Consider the following 22,483-nt stretch of genomic DNA (forward strand, 5'->3'; position numbering starts at 1 on the left):
AGATTAGGTTAAGTATCCTTTGGCAGTCAGTAGCAGATCATATAAAAGCACAAGTAATGCCCTTGTGGCAGACAAAGTCAGTAATGTTTAAATAGTTAAGATGGACTTCTATTGTTATAAAGCAGTAAATTTCAGGTCGATCAAACATAGGAGATCGGATTTTGATGTATGCAGCTTATGGTGGACATTATTTAATTTGGTATTTGTCATAGATGTTCATGAAAAGATATTTTTTGTAATGCTTTGAGTTTTTTATTTTATTTTATTTATTGTTTATATGTATATATATTTTATTTTATTTTTGGAGGGAGATTAACTGCATTGACATGATGTTTCTTGTCATGATGGTGTTCAAGATGTGAAGAGAAGAAGAACAGGGGAACATGCAGACTTCTTAGGCATATTGCCATGGATGCCATAATATGATTACCCCCCCCCCCACACACACACACCACCACCACATACACATACTACTATACCGCATCCCTCCTGACATGATCTGGCAGTGGATTTGGTCGGAGGATTATGTGCTAGCTGATCAGGAATCCGCCTAAACACATTACCACCAGGTTCAGCCCTATATGCTATCTAGTAAGCCTACAAAGCCCTTTTACTGCTGCACCCTTGAAGATTGGGGGGGGGGGGGCTCTGGATTTCCACAATATATTTCTCATGCCCTTGAAGAGTACTACTCTCACTGCATTTAGGTTGGGAAGGACAGAAGCTGAAATCTCATGCTCTGAGATTCAAACATAGCATCAGTCACTTTATTCCCCCCATTAAGCAAAATATATTATAGGTTTGCATGTAATCATTCATTGATGGGAGCCACATAAACCAAGGTGGTGGTGTTTTACTGAATGATGAAGTTCATCTACCACCTAGTAGGTCTGGTCTGGTGTTGGCTTTTCCTCCAACTAGGGAGGCATCCTTTGACACTGAGATTACTTGCTGATAGCATCAGTGCCTCTTTGGCAGAAACTGGCCAGACTTGAAAAAGAAAGTTTCAGTTGACCAAGAAAGGCTATATATATATATATATATATATATATAATTAGTACTATTAACTCGGGGTTGGGATATGTTCATTTTTCTAAATTAACTGACTTAAAACCCGAGAATTATAACACAATGACATTTATTTGAAAAAACGCAACATGTTTCGTCAAGAAATATCAACTCTAGCGAATCGTGCAAGATCTGTACTGTCAGATGAAGAAGAACTGAAAAAGGAACTACAACATCTTAAATAGACCTTTAAAAACAATGGCTACTCTCTAAAAAATATTAACAACCAATTATCCCACTGTCAACGTAGCAACGTAGAGACACAGGACGACTCCAAAGGTCATATCGTCTTGCCATATATTAGCACACTATCCAAAAAGCTGAGTAGAATTCTAAAGAAGTTTAACATAAAAACGTGCTTCTCGACTATGCCAAAAATAAGATCACGCTTCAACAACTATAAACAACCTCACAACCTTCTACAATTCCCAGGTGTATACAAGGTCACTTGTGAATGCAGAAAGCCTTACTATGGGCAGACAGAGAAATCTATCTTACTACGTCTCGAAGAGCACCAGCGAGACATTGCTTATAAAAGAACCAGAGCAACTGCTCTGTCAAGCCATGTCCTGTTTTCAATAAACACGAACAACGAAAGCCACCAACATGAAATAAACTGGACATCAACTTCAAACCTACACATCTGCCATGATGAAGTAGGGCGCCGCATTGTCGAGTCAAAAGAAATCACCTTGGACCCTTTTCACATGAATAACAATCTTAGCTATAATTTGCCTGACTCTTTCAACTCTACTATTAGATACTGGAGATCGCGTGATTCCACACATGCACAGGTGTACAACAATAGAACTTTAACTCGGACTGTAGTTCAAGCTCATAATAACTGTAATTTACAGCCGAATATTATGGCTTTATAATTGTATAGCTTTAGAGTGTGTCAATGTTAATTTCGTGTCTTTTAATATCTTTCTATGTTCTTATCGCCTGATGAAGTCGTTCTTGACGAAACATGTTGCGTTTTTTCAAATAAATGTCATTGTGTTATAATTCTCGGGTTTTAAGTCAGTTAATTTAGAAAAATGAATATATATATATATATATATATATATATATATATTGCTCATCCATGGCTCATTTCATTATTAGCCAAGAATCATATGAACTTGACTCCAAATCATTTGGAATTTGGCCTTCTCACAATATATTGTCTGCAGTATGCAGTGTAGCCATTATAAAGCTTTTATACCACCATATTTCACTGTTCCAGATAAGATATACTCTAATCCACATGTCATTCCTCCCTTTCATGTCATCTACTTAAAAACAATCATTGGGTTGGTAATTAAATATTGAAATATATCTTCTTATTCTGATTGCATTCTCCTTGGATTCTGTCACACTATTCACTAGTTACTCATTGAACATGTTCGCTGCCACGCTCCTCAGGCATAGTTTGTTACCACACGCCAAGCACTTTCACTTTTCAAGGTCAGTACGAGTAATCTCGTAGCTGGCTTATCAGACAAAATTTTGTTTCGTACGGCAACTACGAGTAATCTTGTTGCACATAAATTAAAATAAAAATAAATAAACGACCAGAAACACGTTATTATTGTCCTACGTGCCAGGAAAAACCACCATTGTGTGTGGAAAATTGTTTTAAAGTGTACCATTTATAATTTGATTTACAAATTACAGATTAACTTGTGCTTGGCATAGGAGGTTGGTAATCGACATGAGTATATTCGTAGTTGGCTTCTGAGGCTCACATATAATATACTATACTTTTGCGGAAATTGTTTTCCTTCTACCAAGCCCCTGGACATGCTCTCCGCTTTACTTAAAAGCCATGGGTCCAAATTAAGGTGCTTATACTACGGGTTAACTCGTGCTTGGCATAGGAGGTCGGTAATCGACATATGAGTATATTTGTAGTTGGCAGGGAACGTGTTAATAATTTTTCAAAGTAATTTTTAAAAACATGGAAAATATTCTTATCTTCACCTTTTACATGCAGTAAAAAGTTATTATACCAATATAAAAATATGTTCAGTAGCTTTTCTAAATAAGTAGTGTGCATTAACCTTTTTTTATATATATATGTTTGCTTTATATGCTAGAAGTTAAAAAATACACATATACACACACAGAAATTATTCAAGATTGTTGCAGTTTGGATGAAAAGTACTCATTGAATACAATTGTAGTATGTGGCAAGTGTAACAGTAAAGTTTGGCATTTCCAAATTTTTGTGAAAGATGATCCTCTGACTCCTAGAGATTGTCTTTCAGTGAACATTAGCTGAAGAACCATCAACTTTTCTCTTTACAAGTTAATTCAGGAAAAGAATAACTCCATTATTTTCTTTCTAATGTAAATTTATTCTAGAAAAAGAAAATAATGGAGTACTTCCTTTCCTGGATTCATTTCTAAAGAGAGAAGTTGATAGCTGAGGACACTCCAGAATTAACATATTAAAAACAACATGATACTCAGCAAGTACTTTCCACCCAGATTGCATTGTCTTGGATAATTACTCTCTTACTAATAACTCATTATTAGATATCAAGAAAATTTCCATTCCTTACATAAAAGGCAATTCTGAATACATTTCACAATTTTTTTAAAAAATGAATTCCAGACAACTTTCAAACTAGGAAACAAGAAAAAGACTTTTTACGAAAGACAAACTTCTTTTCTTGGCTTATCCTGGAGTATACTACATTCCTTGCTTTCGTAATCTCTCCTGTATTAACCAGACTGGTCATTGCTATTGACATCTGGCAATCAGAACATATGAACTAAATCCATCTTCTGCAAGCTGAGAAATCTGTCTTATAAAACATGTAATTTCTACTAGCTACAAGATCCTATGGGATAACACAGTAATTCTGTACACAAGTCCATCCAAATTTGAGCATCTTCTCAAAGAAGCTTATGAAGCTCTTTGTAATTGGTCTAACCTAAATCTAGTGATGGTCTAAAGATTTCAAAATTCTGGGAAATAGTGACTGAACTCTCACTCCTAATGTAACATGCTCTTATAATTTTTTTTTAATTTTTTATGTATGGTGAGGAAGGACAAAACTGCAATATGAGAAGAGATCGGCACTAAGATCCAAAGAAAATCCTAAGGGATTTTTTTAGCTATTTGGCCAGTAGGAGGAGAAATTATTGTGGAAGAATGACATTGCAGGATAAAAATGGGAAAGAGTGACTGATACAGAGGACATAGTGGAGATCGTCAGTGTGCACTTTATTGGAGTATTTCATCCTGGAGAAGAAGGTTGTAATACTAGAGGGATAGGACAGGTTCAGAGTTTAGAGGTGCAAGAGGAGAGTGTGTTCCAAATACCGAGTACTCTGGATGTCAGTAAAGCTGTGGGACTGGATGGTATTTCACCATGGGTTTTGAGAGAATGTGCTAAAGAACTGACAGCACTGCTGACCTGGCTTTTCAATGAAAGTCTGGTTGTGGGAAAGGTACCCAAGGAATGGAAGGAAGGTAAGATAGTGCCATTTCACAAGGGCGGTAGAGGACTGGAAGTGTCTATTTATAGGCCAGTTTGTGTGTCATCAGTAGTTAAGGTCTTGGAGAAATTAGCAAGTGACTATATACAGCGTTGGACAGATGTTATCTGTGAGAATCAACTTGGATTTGTTAAGGAGTGCTCTTGCTTTAGTAATATGATTGCCTTTTATAATAAAGTGACAAGAGCAGTTGATGAGGGAAAGGCATATACTGCAATTTTCTTAGATTTGGCGAAGGCATTTGACAGGGTGCCACATGATAAGCTGATATTTAAGTTGCAGCACATGGGTTTGGATGTCAGATTGGTCAACTGGATTCAGGATTGTCTGTAGGTATTAGAGAGTTGTGTATGGTGGGGCAATATCAAGGAAACAGACGGTTACAAGTGGAGTTCCACAGGACTCAGTACTGGAACCTGTATTGTTCAACCTTTATATCAATGACATGTCAATGGATTGCAAGGTGATATTCAGTTTGCAGATGTGGCAGCCCTGCAAGAGGATTTGAATAAACAGATAGGCAAATGAATAGGGTGTCAGTTTAATGCAGCAAAATATAAGATCTTGAAATTTGGGATACATCGTTGGGAGGCTGCATACTCGATTGGAGGAGCTGTACTGCAGGAAATAGGGGAGACAAGAGATCTGGGGGTGATGATCAATAGAAAACTGGAATTCAGAGAGCATATTGGAAAGGTGATGAAGGTAACCCAGAGGATTGCTGTAATATTGAGAAGGAAACTGACCTGCAGAGATAAAAGAGTTATCATTCCGTTGTATACGATCCTGATCAGACCACACTTAGACTATTGTTCTCAAATTTGGTCCGCAGGATTTGAAGAGGATAAATTAACTGTGGAAAGGGTACAGATGCTGATAACAAAGATGGTTTCAGGACTGTACAATATGAGTTTTGAGGATCGACTGAGAGAATGTGGGCTGCAGAGTTTGGTGGATAGAAGAAGGAGAGGTGATATAATCGAGACTTTTAAACTGCTGAGAGGCAGTTACAGGGTGGATATTATTAAGTTCTTTTGCTTGGTAGAACACAGGAAGGAGCAATGACAAGGGACCATCCCTGGAAGTTACGAAAGGAAGCTGTGAGCAAGAGGGTGAGGAGTGGTTTCTTTGCGTGGAAGATGGTTGAACCATGGAATGCATCGCCTGAGAGAGTGGCGAGAGCAAGAATGGTTAATGAATTCAAGTAGTATGATGGACTTTGTGTTTCCTGAGAACGACCTCCCACAATGAGTCTCTTGACTCTACGGAGGCTTGAATAATAATAAAATAATAATAATTATTTTATACAGATGGAATACACACACACACATGCACGTAGATGCATTTATAGGTTGATGTTATTCAACCCTCACCCTACATAACACTTTATTTCCATTTTATGTGAATCATATACTGATTGTATATGTACCATAGATACAGTTGTTTATGTAAATATTGCGTTTTAATTTTAATTTAGTAAAATTTTTCTTTTTAACTTTTTTCTTGACATTCCTGTAACATGTATACAGATGTGTTTATTGATTGTTTATAATTGTGTTAATACCATATTTACTGTTTCCCACTGGTTCCTAACAGTACCATCTGACTTAGTGGAGAGTGGCAGAAATAAAGCACTCTGTAGCAATTGTTGTTCATTGCTTGTTTCTTATAACCGTCCATTAAGTGTTTTGTATTAAATGCTTTATTTCTTGATGTAAGTTGCATGTATAATAAGTTCATCATATCTTTGATTTATTATAGTGCTAATCTAGTTCATATGATGATTATAGTATTATTAAACAAACTGTGTTGGGCATGCTTAAAGCTAAGGATGTGAAGATATATATGGCTAGAGTTAGATGACAATAAGCCTGGCACCAGGTACTGACCCCAGAAGAAATTGATCAGGTTTTTGTTGGGAATAAAGAAGATATGGATGAGAAAGAAATATTACAGAAGAAACTGAAAACATCAGATGTTGAGTGAATTGATAATCTAATAAATTTAGTTGATGTGTCTGATGACAAGGTAGTTTTAACCTGCTGTGCACATTTATGTACTTTGAGAGTGATTATCATAATGAATCAACATCAAAGTGGGATAAAGACAATGCTAGATTCCTAATTTACATAATATTGAAGTATTGGAAATCATCGTTATCACACTACTCACTCTTCTCTGTTAGTCTGTTCATAAAACAGTCTACAGTACTCTCTCAGTTCTCACTATCCCAAACACCATTATAACATACTCACTATAGCAGTCACCATAACAAATCTACTAGAGCAAATTAGCAGAAAGTTCCACCCAGAAGCCTATATCTCAAGAAAATTCACTGTAGAAAATTTTCTTCTGATCCCTACAAGTTTGTTAGGAAATAAAATGAATCTACAAAGTCAAATGAATTTTGTTTTTATACTCTTTGTTTCATGAACAAATCATTTTGTTTTTGAACTAACTGGATTTAAAAGGGTAAGAAAATTATACAAAGATAACATATTAGTCGACATGTAGTTTGTTAGCTTGAGATTTATAGCAGATATTAAACTGAAACCTTGATTATTTAAAAAAATTTTTCCCCCTAGAATGGTGTTACTCCTCTTCATGTTGCAGCACATTATGATCATGTCAATGTAGCTTTACTACTGCTAGATAAAGGTGCATCACCACATGCCACTGCCAAAAATGGATATACTCCTCTTCATATTTCAGCTAAAAAGAATCAGATGGACATAGCCACTACATTATTGGAATATGGTGCAAATCCTAATGCTGAATCCAAGGTATATCTACTTGAAATTTTTGAGAACATGTTAATATCTTAATTGTCTGCCATATTTATTATTATTATTTTTTTTAGGTACATCAAATTGGAACTAAGATCTGACTAACCAACTGTGAAATAGAACAGGGAATTGGTGTTCATAAAAAAAATATAAATCTAGGAAAAGTCACTTAGCCATTTCATCTAGAAGAAATGACTATACTTTTAATATGATTTGATGCTTTATGTTCATTTATGTACATTTTGAATATACAATGTATTCTCAGTATATATCCTGTTATATCTTGAGAGTTAAAAACTAGACAATTGAATTATGAAGAGCTAAGCACTTTTGATTACAACAGTATATTATATGTATCAGTGTTAGATATTATGTGCAAACATTAGAGTATAGGAACAGAGTGCTGAATTGACAAATACAGACTGACTAATAAACTGGAATTTTGCTATTTCTTATCAGAAATAGAATACTAATATATTTTCATGTCAGCCCACGTACTATGTGAATGCGCAAGAGAATTGGCATTGCCTATAATGAACTTCTTCAGTCTAAGTCTCATCTCTGGCAAGGTTCCAAGGGAGTGGAAAGAGGGTGAGATAGTTCCATTATATAAAGTAGTGCCAAGATAGAAGTAGCAAACTATAGGCCAATTAATATATTAGGAGTGGTTGTTAAAGTATTGGAAAATTTGGTTAAAGTTTACATAATATTGAAGTACTGGACAATCATCATTATCAGACCACTCATGCGTCTCTGTTAATCTGTTCATGAAACAGTCTACAGTACTCTCAGTCCTCACTATCCCAAACACCATTATAACATACCCACTATAGCAGTCACCATAACAAATCCACTAGAGCAAACTAGCAGAAAGTTCCAACCAGAAGCCTATATCTCAAGAAAATTCACTATAGAAAATTTTCTTCTGATCTCAACAAGTTTGTTGTGATTTGACCATTTTAGTATCCAACAGTGGATTGATAGGGATACAGTACTCTATAGTGGACAGCATGGCTTTGTAAAGGGTAGTAATTTATTCACATTTTATAATAAAGTGACAGTGGAATTGATTAAATGAAATGATTACATCATGATACTACTACTACTGCAAAGGCATTTGACAGAATACCACATGGGAAACTATTATAAAAGTTGGAGCAAATGGGAATGGATATGAAGCTAATAGCATGGATGAGGAGGTGACAGACAGACACACACCAGAGAATAGTATATGATGGAGCATAATCTAGGAGAATGAGGGTTTCTACTACTAGGGCCACTACTCTTTAATTCATGTTTCAGTGATATAAGGAAATATTTAAGGAATGGGAGATATTCAGTTGGTTTTTTTTCCTCACCAGAAACCAGTTTCTCGTCAGTTGTTTGTTGATGATGCAGAACTGGGGAGGGAAATAGTTGTTAAAGGTGATGTAAATATCCTGCAGGTTGATTTTAAATAAGTTGGTATTATGGGAAAAAGTTAATGATTGTCAATTTAATGTTGCAAAATGTAAGGTTATGCATTTTGAGTTGAAAAGAGTGCATCCTGTGTATCCCATTGATGGTACTGAATTTCGGGAAATTGACGAGGCTGAGGAGTCAGAGATAATGGTGGACAAAGTTGAACTTCCGAGGGCTTATTGCCAAATTTGGTAAAATAGCTCAGAGGATTACTAGGATGTTGAAAAGCATGCTAATAAGTAGGAAAGTTATTATTCCTCTTTATAAGACTATGATTTGGCCATGTCTTGACTACTGTGCACAGATTTTGTTTCTTGGGTGGTAAAGAGGATTCATAGATGAATGACCAAGTTTGTGGCAGATCTGTGAAATGCTCTCCCTATGAGAATAGGTTGAAGTTGTGTGGGTTACAAAATTTAGTTAATGATTCCTAGTTTTCTGACTATTTGTCGTGTATTGAAAAATTTCCTTTGCATCAATTTTATAAAACCCCTTTAATATTTGTAGATGGAAAAGAGGAAGCATGATAGAAACTTATAAAATTAATGGAAAGAAAATTTTTCGATATATGACAAATAGTCAGAAAACTAGGGGTCATCCATGGAAGCTGCATAAGAGTGTGCGGACCAGATTTTTTGCATAAAGAGTGGTGAACGTGTGGAATGGGTTGCTAGAATTAGTTGAGTGCCCCGACAATAAATGAGTTTAAGGAGAGGTATGATAGGCTTTGTGTGTATAAACATTAGCATAGGTCTTCCACATTGAGTCTCCTGGCTCCATGGAGATACTGTATAATAACAGTATTTTCTACCAGAAAAGATCAGTAACTTCTCCTAGGTAGTATTAATTATTATTTTTATGAATTGTCCAAGTACACATGGTGAAAGGATCCATTTAGTTGCTCATACTTAAATACCTATCATACATCTCCTTGAACATTCACTGAAGATGCATTCACAACATACAACAGTAACATGTCTCATCGTGTGCTCACCACATGTATCATATCTCCATCCTCAATCATTCCTCATAGGCATAATTCTGTAGGCCAGTTTTCATTTTGTTACTCAATGCCAAATCTTTTCAACTGTTTCCTTATTTTCTTGGAACTCTGGTATGATGATATCTGTATGTAGAAATCCAGTTGTAGTCTTATCAAAGTATTGTGAAGTGAGACAATAACTTCTTGTAAAATAAGTCAGTCTTTAAATGCCCTGTTATTTGAAGTGATGACTTAACCACTTCCAGCTTAAGTCCCATAGAAATAATGCCATGTTAAGCTCATTATTACAAACAGTAAAAAGCTGACAACCTTCACTATAATGAACTAAATTTCCCAGTAAATGATATCACCATCACAGGTTTATTGTTTTATTTCTTGCTATTTTCTTTATTTAATAGGCAATGGAGTGTAGATATTAGCACCATAAATTCCTTATAGCAAACCTTGCATTATAAGAAACCGTCTCTCTGGTCCCTAGAAGTTCACTATAGTCTGCTGTATTTTAGACATAGCGCCATTTTGCTGGGATTAGAATCCAGCGATATCAGGACTGCTGCATCATGATTCTTGGAATTTGTTAAGTCTGGTATTGCTTACCCTACCAATGACAATAGAGTGCTTTGGATGCTTCTGAACTCAAATAAGTTTTGAGTTCAGAAGTTTTAATTTTATCATCTGTTTCTTGAAAAGTGAAACACTATAACACCATTCAGATCTCAATTGTTTTGATTGTATTACTATCTCAAAATTTTGGGAGGTAATCATAAATAACTGTACATAGATTTTTTTTTTTCCAATTTTGAACTCTAATAGTGTGTTCTCTTGTTTACTCATCTATGACCAAAGACGTCATGATATCTAAATACAGATATAGACCTTATGATCTGTTCCAGTCTCATTTTTAATTTAATGGCTTGCTTCTTTTGAGGCCTACCTTGCCTTGTCTTCCCATTTGGTTTGTATTTTATTAATTGTCGGGTGTTGGCCATTCAATATACATGTTCTATTCAATTTTGTTTATATTTATTTAGTTTTCTTCTATTAATTTTATTTTTAGTTCTAAAATATCTTTGTTCCTTTTTTTATTTTATTTTTATTTATTTTTTGCCTGATGTGCATTTTGCAGTTCTTGTTAAAGATAGATATTTATAATAAAGTATTGTATATTTTTAGGCATTTCTTTTTGTACAAGATTAGATTGAGCTTTTATTTATCATACCTATGACCTATAAAATTTAGTTGTTAATTTTGTCTTTTTCTCCTTCATATGATATTTCACATTCAAGATATATATGCTATGTGATTCATAATTTATGAATATTGTTTACCAGTCCTCGCTTCTCTCCCTTGTAATGTCCTTGTGATAAGGAAGAAATGTATAGGAGTTGGTGAATTCTGTAATTTTTTTTTAAATGTGCAACCCATATGCACTAATAATGTTTGCGCAACTCCTTCCTTTTGTGTTATGCTCAATGCCTTGTCATGTTCAAGGAACTTGGCTTCTTAGAAACCTGATTACTGCTTATGATTGGGTGGTTAGTCCATCTACATTGTCTCTTGTTCTGTAAATTGCGCACATTCTTCTGTCTGTTTTCCCCTCTTTTTCAGGATAAAACACCAAAGTTCACGAAGGAAAACCCCCACCACCTCTGTATAAGATGAGCTAACTTACCTTCAGTTGAAAATCCCTGATACAGGTTCTTTGTATTCTTGGCATGATTTAAATCCAAGTATTTCCACCAAAGGGCAACATCAGTATCAACTGAGCTAGGGATGCTCACTATCCTTTTGATATCCTTTTTTTCATGTATTGAAAAGTTTTTTCTGAATCAGTTCTATAAAACTCTTAGTAACATATATGTTTTTCTCTTTTTTTTCCTAGCAACTTTGTATTTTGTAACTAGAAACTTTCAATCTAGCCTCATAAAAAAAACTTTCACTATCTTGTCACTAGTCTGAATCTTCTCTACCATCTCCTCATGCCCAAGACACCTAGTGACGATCTGTGTGTAGTAGTCCAGACATGGCAATATCCCTTGTTGTTGTCTTGTCCTTTAAAGAGTCTTAGATGTTTCCGTGTGCTCCTTGTACTGCTTTGGCTATGTCGATGATTTTGTTTGTATAGAGTGTTGTTCAGGATTAGGATCTATTTCTTGCAAGGCTGCTGCAATTGCTGGACAGGTAAAGATGTGAGTGGGTATCAGTTCAGTATTTGGGCAGTTGTTGCAGTTTCTGTATGTTCTCGTATCATCTGTATTGATCTTCATTCCTCTATAATGTCCTGTTCGTAGTCTTGCTATCATGGTGGAGGTCCTTCTGTCAGCACTGATTTCAGGAATTTGATGTTGTATCACCGATTTCAGTGGAATTAGTTTAGCTTTTGCTAGTGCATTGGCATCAGCAAGAGTTATCATATGAATTTCTTGGTTGAGTTCTCTGGCTTCTTTTGCTAATTTATCAGCTGCTTCATTGTAATTAATAGCTACATGAGCAGGAATCCATTGTAAAATGCAACTTTTACCTAAACACTTTAGTTGATTTAAGAGTTTATGGATGTCTTGTGTGAGCTTGGTATTGCCATTTTTGATTGCCTCAATAGCTGATCTTGAGTCACTGTAAATTATAATTCCTTCAGATTGTTGAGATGATGACAGTTTCAAGTAGGCTTCTAGTACTTTATTTATTGCATAGAATTCGCTGGTAAAATTGGAAGCGATTCTCCCAGATCCAACTTTTATTGAAAGTTTTTCACCTTTTGCTAGTAGAAGGAGAACACCAGTGCCTCCATTAATCATATTGGTGTCTGATGATCCAAATAACCTGTTTGGAGGATGAAAGAAGGTTGATAGTATTTAGGCCTTTTTCTTTGAGCATTTCTTTTGGTTCTTTTTTTGTACAGAGTTTGGTAAGGTTTAGATTTATGGAGGTATTTGAAGGTAAAGGACTGGAAAATAGAAGTTCTTTGTTTATGTGGGCATTTAGCTGATCAAGACCTATTTCTTTCCTGATAGTGTCATCATATTGTAAAGTTGATGATCTGTGAAGTCTGATTTTTGGTTCCGATACTCATAAGTTTTTAGGGAGATATGATCGCTTTGATAGCTTCCGATATTATTTATGAATTTTATGGTGGCAAATTTTCGTCTGTCCTCCAGCAGGTCAAGCCCACATTCCTGTTGGGCTCTGATGTTGTTAGTGGATGAGACTGCACCAATGATAATCTTGGATGCTTTTGCTTGTATTTTGTCTAATTTTTTCTTTACCAATGAGGCCGAAGGTGACCAGATAGGTGCTGCATATTCCATTATTGGCCTTATTAGTGTAGTGTAAGTAGTTTTGAGGATTTTTGGCTTTGCGCCCCAATTTGTTCCACAAAGCCTTTTCAGTATATTTAATTTTTTTAGAGCTCTGTTGGAAGTGTTAGAGATGTGTTGTGCAAAACGTAATTCCTGATCAAGCGTAATACCAAGGTATTTTGGATTTGCGACTTTTTCAATTAACTTGTTGTTGATCATGACTTTGGGATTTAGGAACGTCTATTTTTTCCTGTCTGTACTAAAGCTGCTTAGTTTTGTTTTGTCTGGGTTGATTTTGAGTTTAAGTTCAACTGACCATTTTTCTAATCCTCTCATGGATTTGTTTAGAATCTCCTCTGATTCTTTGATTTTAGCACTAGTGTGCCAGATGGCTATATCATCTGCATAGCAAGTTACTTTTGTGTCTTTTGTAAGGTAGGGATGAATGTTATTGACATATAGAAGGAATAGTAAGGGACTGAGTACTGAGCCCTGGGGAAACACCAGCCCAGGTTCTCTGCTCTTTTGATATTGTTGCATTGATTCTGACTTTGATCTTTCTTCCTCTAATGAAATCAGCAATCCAGATTAAAGCGTTTCCTCTAATTCCAATATTATGTACTGTTTGTATTAATTTTTTGATCCAAACACGATCGAAAGCAGCAGTCATATCAAGGAATATGGTAGTTCATCATGAAGGTTGTTTTCTTGATCATAAATTAGTAAATAATAATATTTGGTTAACCGATCAAGTGTTGATCAATTTTATTAATTAACTGAACCAACTAGTTTCGCCACACGTATCTGTTGGCTTCTTCAGGGCACTTACATATAGGTTTAAACACTCTCACAATTATGCGTAACTGCAAAACTGACAAGAATAAAAACTGACTAGAATAATTACAAATAAAATAGTATCGAACGTGAGTGAAACACGTATCACGTGTACAAGATCAGCTAGCTGTTGCTGAGGAACCTTCTGTAGTTTGTATTAAAGTTCATTTCTTCCGTTTTTAAGGCTCTGATTATTAGGGTTTTCCATATCTCTGGCAGTATTAGGCCTTGATTTCTGTTAAGGTTCACAGTAGAACGGGCGACTGTGGCTGCTTCTTTGAACATTCTTGAATGGTAATCTTCCTCTAAGTAAGGGGAACAGCTTTTGTCTCACTCGATGACATGGTTAGTTGTGGAGAAATGAGACAATAGGCCAGAAATGTCCTGTCTGTTGTTTTTGACATAGCCAATGTGCTCCTTTTGCCTGATTTCGAGGCTTCTCGAAGTCTGTCCGATGTAATTAGAGCCACATGAGCATGGAATATTATGAGCATGGAAACTAGTTGGTTCAGTTAATTAATAAAATTGATCAACACTTGATCAGTTAACCAAATATTATTATTTACTGAATATGGTAGTTGTCTTTTTTGTTGGTTTTTCCTGAAATGAGTCTATTATTGTTTGGCAGAAGTGGAATAATTGATCTGTTGTCGAATGACGAGTTCTATAGGCAGTTTGGTAGTAGTTGATTTTCTTATTTTTTGTCAGCCAGTGCATAAGCCTAGAGTGTATGATTCTTTCAGTAATTTTACAAAGTATGCTAGTTAATGCGATAGGTCTATAACTTTGACATTCTGCAGCATTTCTGTCAGGTTTCAGGATTGGTACAATAACTGATTTTTTCCATTCTTTTGAAAGTTTGCCTGTTTGCCAAGAGGTATTGAGAATGTCCAGAAGTTGTTCTTTGGCAATTTTACCAAGGTGTTTGACCATATGACCAAAGATAAGATCATTACCAGGAGATTTATTAGGTGCAGTTTTCTCGATTGATGAATTTAGTTCACTTAGTGTTAATTCTTCGGAGAAGATGTCATTATATTGGTATGTTCTTGCTTGTTTTAGTATTTTACTTGTGAGTTTATTGAGGGTCTTGTCTGTTATACTGAAGTTTGGAGTTATTTGAATAGGTTTTTGCCAGTGTGTTTGCAATTTCTTGATCTGTAATAGCTTGTTTCCCAGCATTTATGATGAAGTTTGTTTTCTGTTGGTTCTCTTTTTTGATATTGTTGTCTAGGATTCTAATAATGTTCCAGTGTTGGCCGTCTTTTCTTGGATCCAGGTTACTGCAAAACTCCACCCATTTCTCTTGTTTGCATTTCCAAATTTCCTGCTCTATTTTGTATGTTATGTCCATTAATTTCTTTCTGTATTCATCAGTTTTATTAATTCTGAATTGTTCATTGATATTATCTCTTTCTGTAATCATTCAATCAATATTGTGATCTTTCCAGTATGGTATCCAGGTATTTTTCCACTTGCCTCTTGGTATTGTTGCTTTGGCAGCTTTACTGATGTGTGAAGTAAGGATTTGTAATTTTCTGTCGAGGTTTCCAGAGACAGGTTCATCTTAACAGAGGCTCTCCAAGGTTTGAGTAAACCTTGTCCAGTCGGCTTTTCTGAAGTCCCATGTCCTTTTGATTTGCTGTTCTTGATCAATCTTGAAGTTTAGTGTTGTTATTATTATGGGTCTGTGGTCACTGATAGCATTTCCCAAAATTTTCCATTGTGCACTTGATGCAATACTATAATTAATAGCTGTGATGTCAATAGCAGATTCAGTTACCGTAGTTTTAGAGAGATAGGTGCTGTGTCCATTGTTAATTGTTGCGAGTTCCAAATCTGTAAAGAGGTCTTCCAATTGTTGACCTTTATGGTCTAAATCAGGGGAGCCCCACGTTGGGCTTTTTGCATTTAGGTCACCAAGTATAATGGTTGCATCAGTTAGAGATTTGCTTAGCTTTTCAATGATGTCTGTATCAATATTTGTATTATCAGGATGGTAGACGTTTGTGATTGAAATAGAATGGTTTGGTAGATGTATTTCAACAGCTTGAGCTTCCATCAAACTGTTATTATTTAAATACTGATTTAGGGTGATTTCTTTGAATTTGATTTCTGGGGTCTTCAAAAGGATAGCAAGCCTGCCACCTGCTCTTTCCTCTCTATCCTTCCTAAGAACTGTGTATCCTTTGATGTTGAAGTTCAGATTTTTATTTAGTTTTGTTTCTTGTAGACAATCTATATGGATATTGTTTTTGTAAAGCATGTATTTGAGTTCATCCATTTTTTCTCTGAGTACCGTTGATATTGAGTTGCAAAATGTTAATATTAATCCTCGTAGCATATTTATCATCAGGAGCCCAGACTGTAGCCCCAGATGCGTTGGCTGCAGTAGCATTTGTTGATAACTTTTTATGACTCTTCATTAGAAAATGAGCTGTTGCCACGTTAGTCACCTTGAAATCGGACCATAAGAAATTTGGTCAAGAGCTTCAAGGGTACAGGGGGGGCTGCGAGGAGGTGTGGTCGGACTTCTCCCCCCAATATCCCTTGTACAGAGGAATAATAACATCACATCTCTGTATGTAACTGTATTTTTCAGTATTTTGGTAATCCAGTGAGCTGTATTGCCCACTTTTGCAATATGCCCTCTAAACATCCATAATCTTCTTCATATCCCCAAGCCTCGTTAATTTCTTGCAGTCCATTTCTGTCAGCATAGTGCACACTTAATTTTTCCATTCCATAGTGCATAACCTTACACTTCACCCCATTAGACTGCCAAAAGTAGCAATTTTTCTGTAAAGTTAGGTGTTTATTCCAATCGCCCTACAAGATGTCAGCATCACCTAAGTTATCTATTGCTGTATTCATTGCATCGTTAGTATACAACCAGATATTTTCCCTTAAGTCATTTCTTGTATTGTTGATTGAAAATTAAATAGCAGTAGCCCACATTACAGAACCCTGGAACACATCACTGGTCACCTATTGGATAAATGATTAAACCAAGAATATAATTTCTTGGTATCCCTTAGGGGTACATATCAGGAAGTTGATGATTTATTACAACAGTTATTCCAATTAGTCAGGGAATATGGCAGACCTGCACTGGATTTATTCAGAAGTATAACATCATCTGCATAAAGTAAAGAGCTAAAGATTAACATCACCAATTTGGATATCAGGTTAAATGCCACTTTTCTTCATAATGCTGACATTCATATAGATAGAATAACAGTAGAGATGATGTGCACCCTTGTCGTTATCCATGTAGTTTTTTTATATTACTCCTACATAATTTATCCTCCTGGCATTGGATATCTTGCATCTTTCAAACACCTCTCCTTGACCATCTCTCATGTGCTGCTAACATCTCTCTCTCTTGAAGAATCTTATGCTGTGGTACTGCTTCAAAATCTGTCCTCAGCTGTCATAATTACCTGCTCAGTAGTTCCACTATATCCCTTCTTAACTAAAAATTCCATGTGTGGCAATCTCCCTTCTCAAGACTATATGATCATATTCCTCAGTTAGAGCCAATATGGGTTTGGGTACTTTGGTTATTAACAAATTCTCTGGTATTGTCATCAGATCCAGTGCTCTCAACCCTTAATGATGGTTGAGAATTATAGACACGTAAACACAAGATTATTTTAATATTTGCCAAATATTTCAGTCTGAAAATAACAGACTCTCTTCAGTGGCTACATAGAAACAGTTTTTAACAATCTGGAATACCAACAATTGATCATTCAAAAGTAGAATGAGCCGCGTGATGTTATATTGCTAAGTATTAAAGAGAGGAAAAAATTTCATCAGAGTGATGATTAAACAATAGGTATTAATTCACAATTTCATGTAATAATCTTAATTTATAAATAACATTAGACTAATGTAGGAATTACTCAATTTAAAAAAAAAAAAAAAAATGAATGTGTTATCCTGATTAAACTTTCCCATATTTTTGATGAGAAAATACTGTCATTTCGATTCAAGTTTGGGCGTTGAAGTAAGGCCTCAGCACTTTCTTTAAATAGGCATTCAAATTTATAGCGACATCTGTGGTCTTGGACCAGAGGATGTTGTGGCTTGTCTCTATCCCGTGCTGTGCCAATCCTGACTTATCGGATTTGTTGTGAAGAATATACGATTGATGTTCTTGAATTCTTTTTTCTATAGAGCATCCTGTTTGTCCAAAGTAGGACAAATTGCAGTTACAAGGAACTTGATACACACCAGGCACAGACATAGTTGAGCATTTATCTTTAGAAGAGGGAAAATAGATGGATATTTTGTTAATAGGTATATAAGTGGTTGTTAAATCATATTTCTTCAGAATTCTTGAAAATGGTTCTGAAATCCCGGAAATATATGGAATTGGAACTCGACGTATTGAATCTTTGTTGTTCTGGATTGGATTGTACGAATCGAAAAGATGTTGTGTACTTTTTTCAGAGAAGCCATTTAATTTCATGTAATGTTTGATAGTTGAAAGTTCTTTCTGTAATTCATGAGATTTTGAACTAAATCATACATTCAGCACAACAAATTCGATAAGTCTGGATTGGCTCAGCATGGGATAGAGACAAGCTACAACATCCTCTGGTCCAAGACCACAGATGTCGCTATAAATTTGAACGCTTATTTAAAGAAAGTGCTGAGGCCTTACTTCAACGCCCTAACTTGAATCGAAATGACTGTATTTCTTTATCAAAAATATGGGAAAGTTTAATCAGGATAGCACATTATTTTTTTTAATTTTTTTTTTTAAATTGAGACTTGTAATTCCTACATTAGTCTAATGTTATTTATAAATTAAGATTATTACATGAAATTTTGAATTAATACCTATAGTGTAATCATCACTCTGATGAATTTTTTTCCTCTCTTTAATACTTAGCAATGTAACATCACACGGCTCATTCTACTTTTGAATGATCAATTGTTGGTATTCCATCTTGTTAAAAACTGTTCCTATGTAGCCACTGAAGATCGTCTGTTATTTTCAGACTGAAATATTTGGCAAATATTAAAATAATCTTGTGTTTGTGTGTCTATAATTCTTAATCCTTAATGATGGTAATTAGCCATACTTATTTAGCATCTGCCTTTTTCTGCATGGAAGCATGCCTGCCATCAGCAGACATGGAAAATGGTAGGTATTGCAGAAATGCATAAATAAATAAAAGTGTGTGTGTGTGTGTATATATATATATATATATATATATATATATTTTTTTTTTTTTTTTTTTCAAAATTCATTTTTACTCGGTTGGAATATTATAAAAAAGGTTTAATGACTATTACCGAGAGAAAAGATGACAAGATATATTTAAAAAAGATACTACTAGTTTACTAGTTTCGTTACATGAACATCCTCAGGTATCACAATCAAAGAAGTGTATAAAAAATTACAGAGACTTAAAATTGCGCTAACAGAACAAGTATAGAAAACAGTAGTGTGTTTGAAAAAAATGCAAGTATGAGTTCCAAACAAACGAATACTACGCGCTGTTGCGAGTGCGCCAGTACTGAACAGAAGCAACGTGTGCGTCAGAGAGATTGTAACTCAGGCTGTTGTTGATATGAGAGGAATCCAGAGAAATTTCCCTAGATTCAACAATCTTTCTTTCGAGTTCATCGTAGCACACATGGATGTTGGCAGTTTGAGTCCAGTTTACAATGTGCTGGCGGCCTTCGTCTGAGTTAGCTGAAAAGAGAACGTGGCTAGAGAGAACGCTAGCTCTAGTCCTGTTATAGGAGATATCTCTACGGTGTTCATCCAAACGTAGACAGATGGATTTAGCAGTCTGTCCATAGTATGGCTTTCCGCAATCACACAAAATCTTGTATACTCCTGGAAACTGAGTAGGAAGATGTTTCTGTTTATGTTTGCTAAGTAATGAACGAAGTTTTGGAAGCGTAGGGAAGCACGTTTTGAAGTTGAATTTCTTGAGAATCTTTGCCAGTTTTGGTGAAAGAGAGCTGATGTAAGGCAAGGAGATGAAGGCTCTTGGGGAAGAGGGATCTTCAGAAGCAGTTGAGTGCCTGGGGGAAATTGATGACAACTTTTTTTAGATAGGTAGAGTCAAAATGAGAAGTTTTGCTTTTCATCTTGGAACCATTTAAAATAAATTAGTATTCTTAAGGCTTCTAAAATACAGAATTTAAATAAAATAAAACTCATTAGAAAATATGTTTCTCTTAAATATAATCAGAATAGCAAAACTTCTCATTTTGACTCTACCTATCTAAAAAAAGTTGTCATCAATAAGTCTTCCCATCAATTATCTTTGGCAGAAGAAAGCATACTTGCTAAAGGTCTCAACTTTGTCACTGCTCCTACATCCATCCCTAGAGAACATCTCTTAACAAAGATAGAAAAGGCAGCTTCTTTGTTACCAAACAAAGACGCTAACCTCCTCCGTATGGAAGCAATTTTCTGTATAAATAAAGCTAGACCTCCACCTGACAACATTTCTTACACTGAAAGGAAAGCTATCAAGTCCTTCAAAGATAATAGTAACATAGTTATCATTCCGGCAGACAAAGGGAATGCAACTGTCATCTTAAACAAGTCTGATTACCATAATAAAATCTTGGAACTTTTAAATAGTGATACCTACTCAGAAATTGCTAATGACCCTACAATGGAACTACACAATAGAACTAATAATTTATTAAAAAACCACCTTAGAGTTACAAAGAAACATTCGGCTTTCTCTTCGGTCACTTCATCCCTTGATACCTCGACTGTATGGTCTCGCCAAGATTCACAAAAATAACTGCCCACTCAGACCTATAGTTGAGGGCATACACTCTCCCACTTATAATCTCTCCAAATTTCTAGCGAGTTTTCTAAGAAATCTTTCTGGAATCTCTTCTTCACATATTAAAAACTCTGCAGATTTTGTTTCTAAAATCAAGGACATCAAACTTAAAAAAACAGATTTAATGGCCAGTTTTTTTGATATTGTTTCTCTCTTTACAAATGTTCCTGCTCAAGAAGTCCTCGATCTTCTCAAGAACAAATTATCAAAAAAACTCTTTGCTCTTCTCTCCCATTGCATAAAGTCAGGATACTTCAAATATGATAACAAGATCTACTTACAAAACTCAGGTCTGGCTATGGGCAGCCCACTCTCTCCGATTCTTGCGGATATATTTCTCAACGAATTTGAAGAAAAAGCTATTAACTCCTTTCACTTTAAACCAAAAGTCTGGTACCGCTATATTGATGATATTTTCCTCATCTGGGAAGACGGTTTCAATAACCTCTATTTATTTTTGGACCACCTAAATAAGTGCCATGAAAAAATCTCTTTCACCCTCGAACTGGAATCAGATGACTGCCTTCCCTTTTTAGACCTCAAACTTACCAGATGTGCTGAGAGCATTAAAATCTCAATTTTTAGAAAGCCTACTCATACTGACTGATACCTACATGCTTCCTCCCATCATTATCCCCCACAAAAATGTGGTATTGTTTCCACTTTAACCCACCGAGCCAAATCATTACTTACAGAAGAAACAGAAATTGAAAATGAACTCCGTTTTCTTAAAAAAATGTTTATTAACAATGGTTTCTCTCCAAAGAAAATTGACAAATTTCTTTCCCCCAGGCACTCAACTACTTCTGAAGATCCCTCTTCCCCAAGAGCCTTCATCTCCTTGCCTTACATCAGCTCTCTTTCACCAAAACTGGCAAAGATTCTCAAGAAATTCAACTTCAAAACGTGCTTCCCTACGCTTCCAAAACTTCGTTCATTACTTAGCAAACATAAACAGAAACATCTTCCTACTCAGTTTCCAGGAGTATACAAGATTTTGTGTGATTGCGGAAAGCCATACTATGGACAGACTGCTAAATCCATCCTTCTACGTTTGGATGAACACCGTAGAGATATCTCCTATAACAGGACTAGAGCTAGCGTTCTCTCTAGCCACGTTCTCTTTTCAGCTAACTCAGACGAAGGCCGCCAGCACATTGTAAACTGGACTCAAACTGCCAACATCCATGTGTGCTACGATGAACTCGAAAGAAAGATTGTTGAATCTAGGGAAATTTCTCTGGATTCCTCTCATATCAACAACAGCCTGAGTTACAATCTCTCTGACGCACACGTTGCTTCGGATCAGTACTGGCGCACTCGCGACAGCGCGTAGTATTCGTTTGTTTGGAACTCATACTTGCATTTTTTTCAAACACGCTACTGTTTTTTATACTTGTTCTGTTAGCACAATTTTAAGTCTCTGTAATATTTTATATACTTCTTTGATTGTGATACCTGAGGATGTTCATGTAACGAAACCAGTAAACTAGTAGTATCTTTTTTAAATATATCTGGAATATATATCTTTTCTCTCGGTAATAGTTATTAAACCTTTTATATATATATATATATATATATATCATGCACATGGCAATTACCTCCCACATAAGTGGGAGGTAATTGCTTATTTCTACAATTAGAATTATTAATTAATGATTATGGTTGTCCTTTTGCATTATTTTTAATTAGTATGGATAATGTGGTTTT

The 22,483-nt window shown here is 35.4% G+C and overlaps 1 protein-coding gene across 16 annotated transcripts in view; it reads left to right on the forward strand.

Annotated features, from left to right (window-relative positions):
• Positions 1-22,483, forward strand: part of LOC150095834 (uncharacterized) — a 1,527,755-nt gene that overhangs the window by 690,647 nt on the left and 814,625 nt on the right. For all 16 annotated transcript variants that reach the window (XM_090409494.1, XM_090409490.1, XM_090409495.1 and 13 more), the window contains one exon: positions 7,146-7,343. In XM_090409494.1, coding sequence (XP_090265620.1) covers positions 7,146-7,343 — 198 coding nt within the window. The remainder of the gene's footprint in view (positions 1-7,145; positions 7,344-22,483) is intronic.

Source organism: Typopeltis vanoorti, chromosome 19, assembly GCF_054136105.1.
Source record: "Typopeltis vanoorti isolate ZY-2024b chromosome 19, IOZ_Tvanoo_1.0, whole genome shotgun sequence".
Taxonomy (NCBI): Eukaryota; Metazoa; Arthropoda; class Arachnida; order Uropygi; family Thelyphonidae; genus Typopeltis; species Typopeltis vanoorti.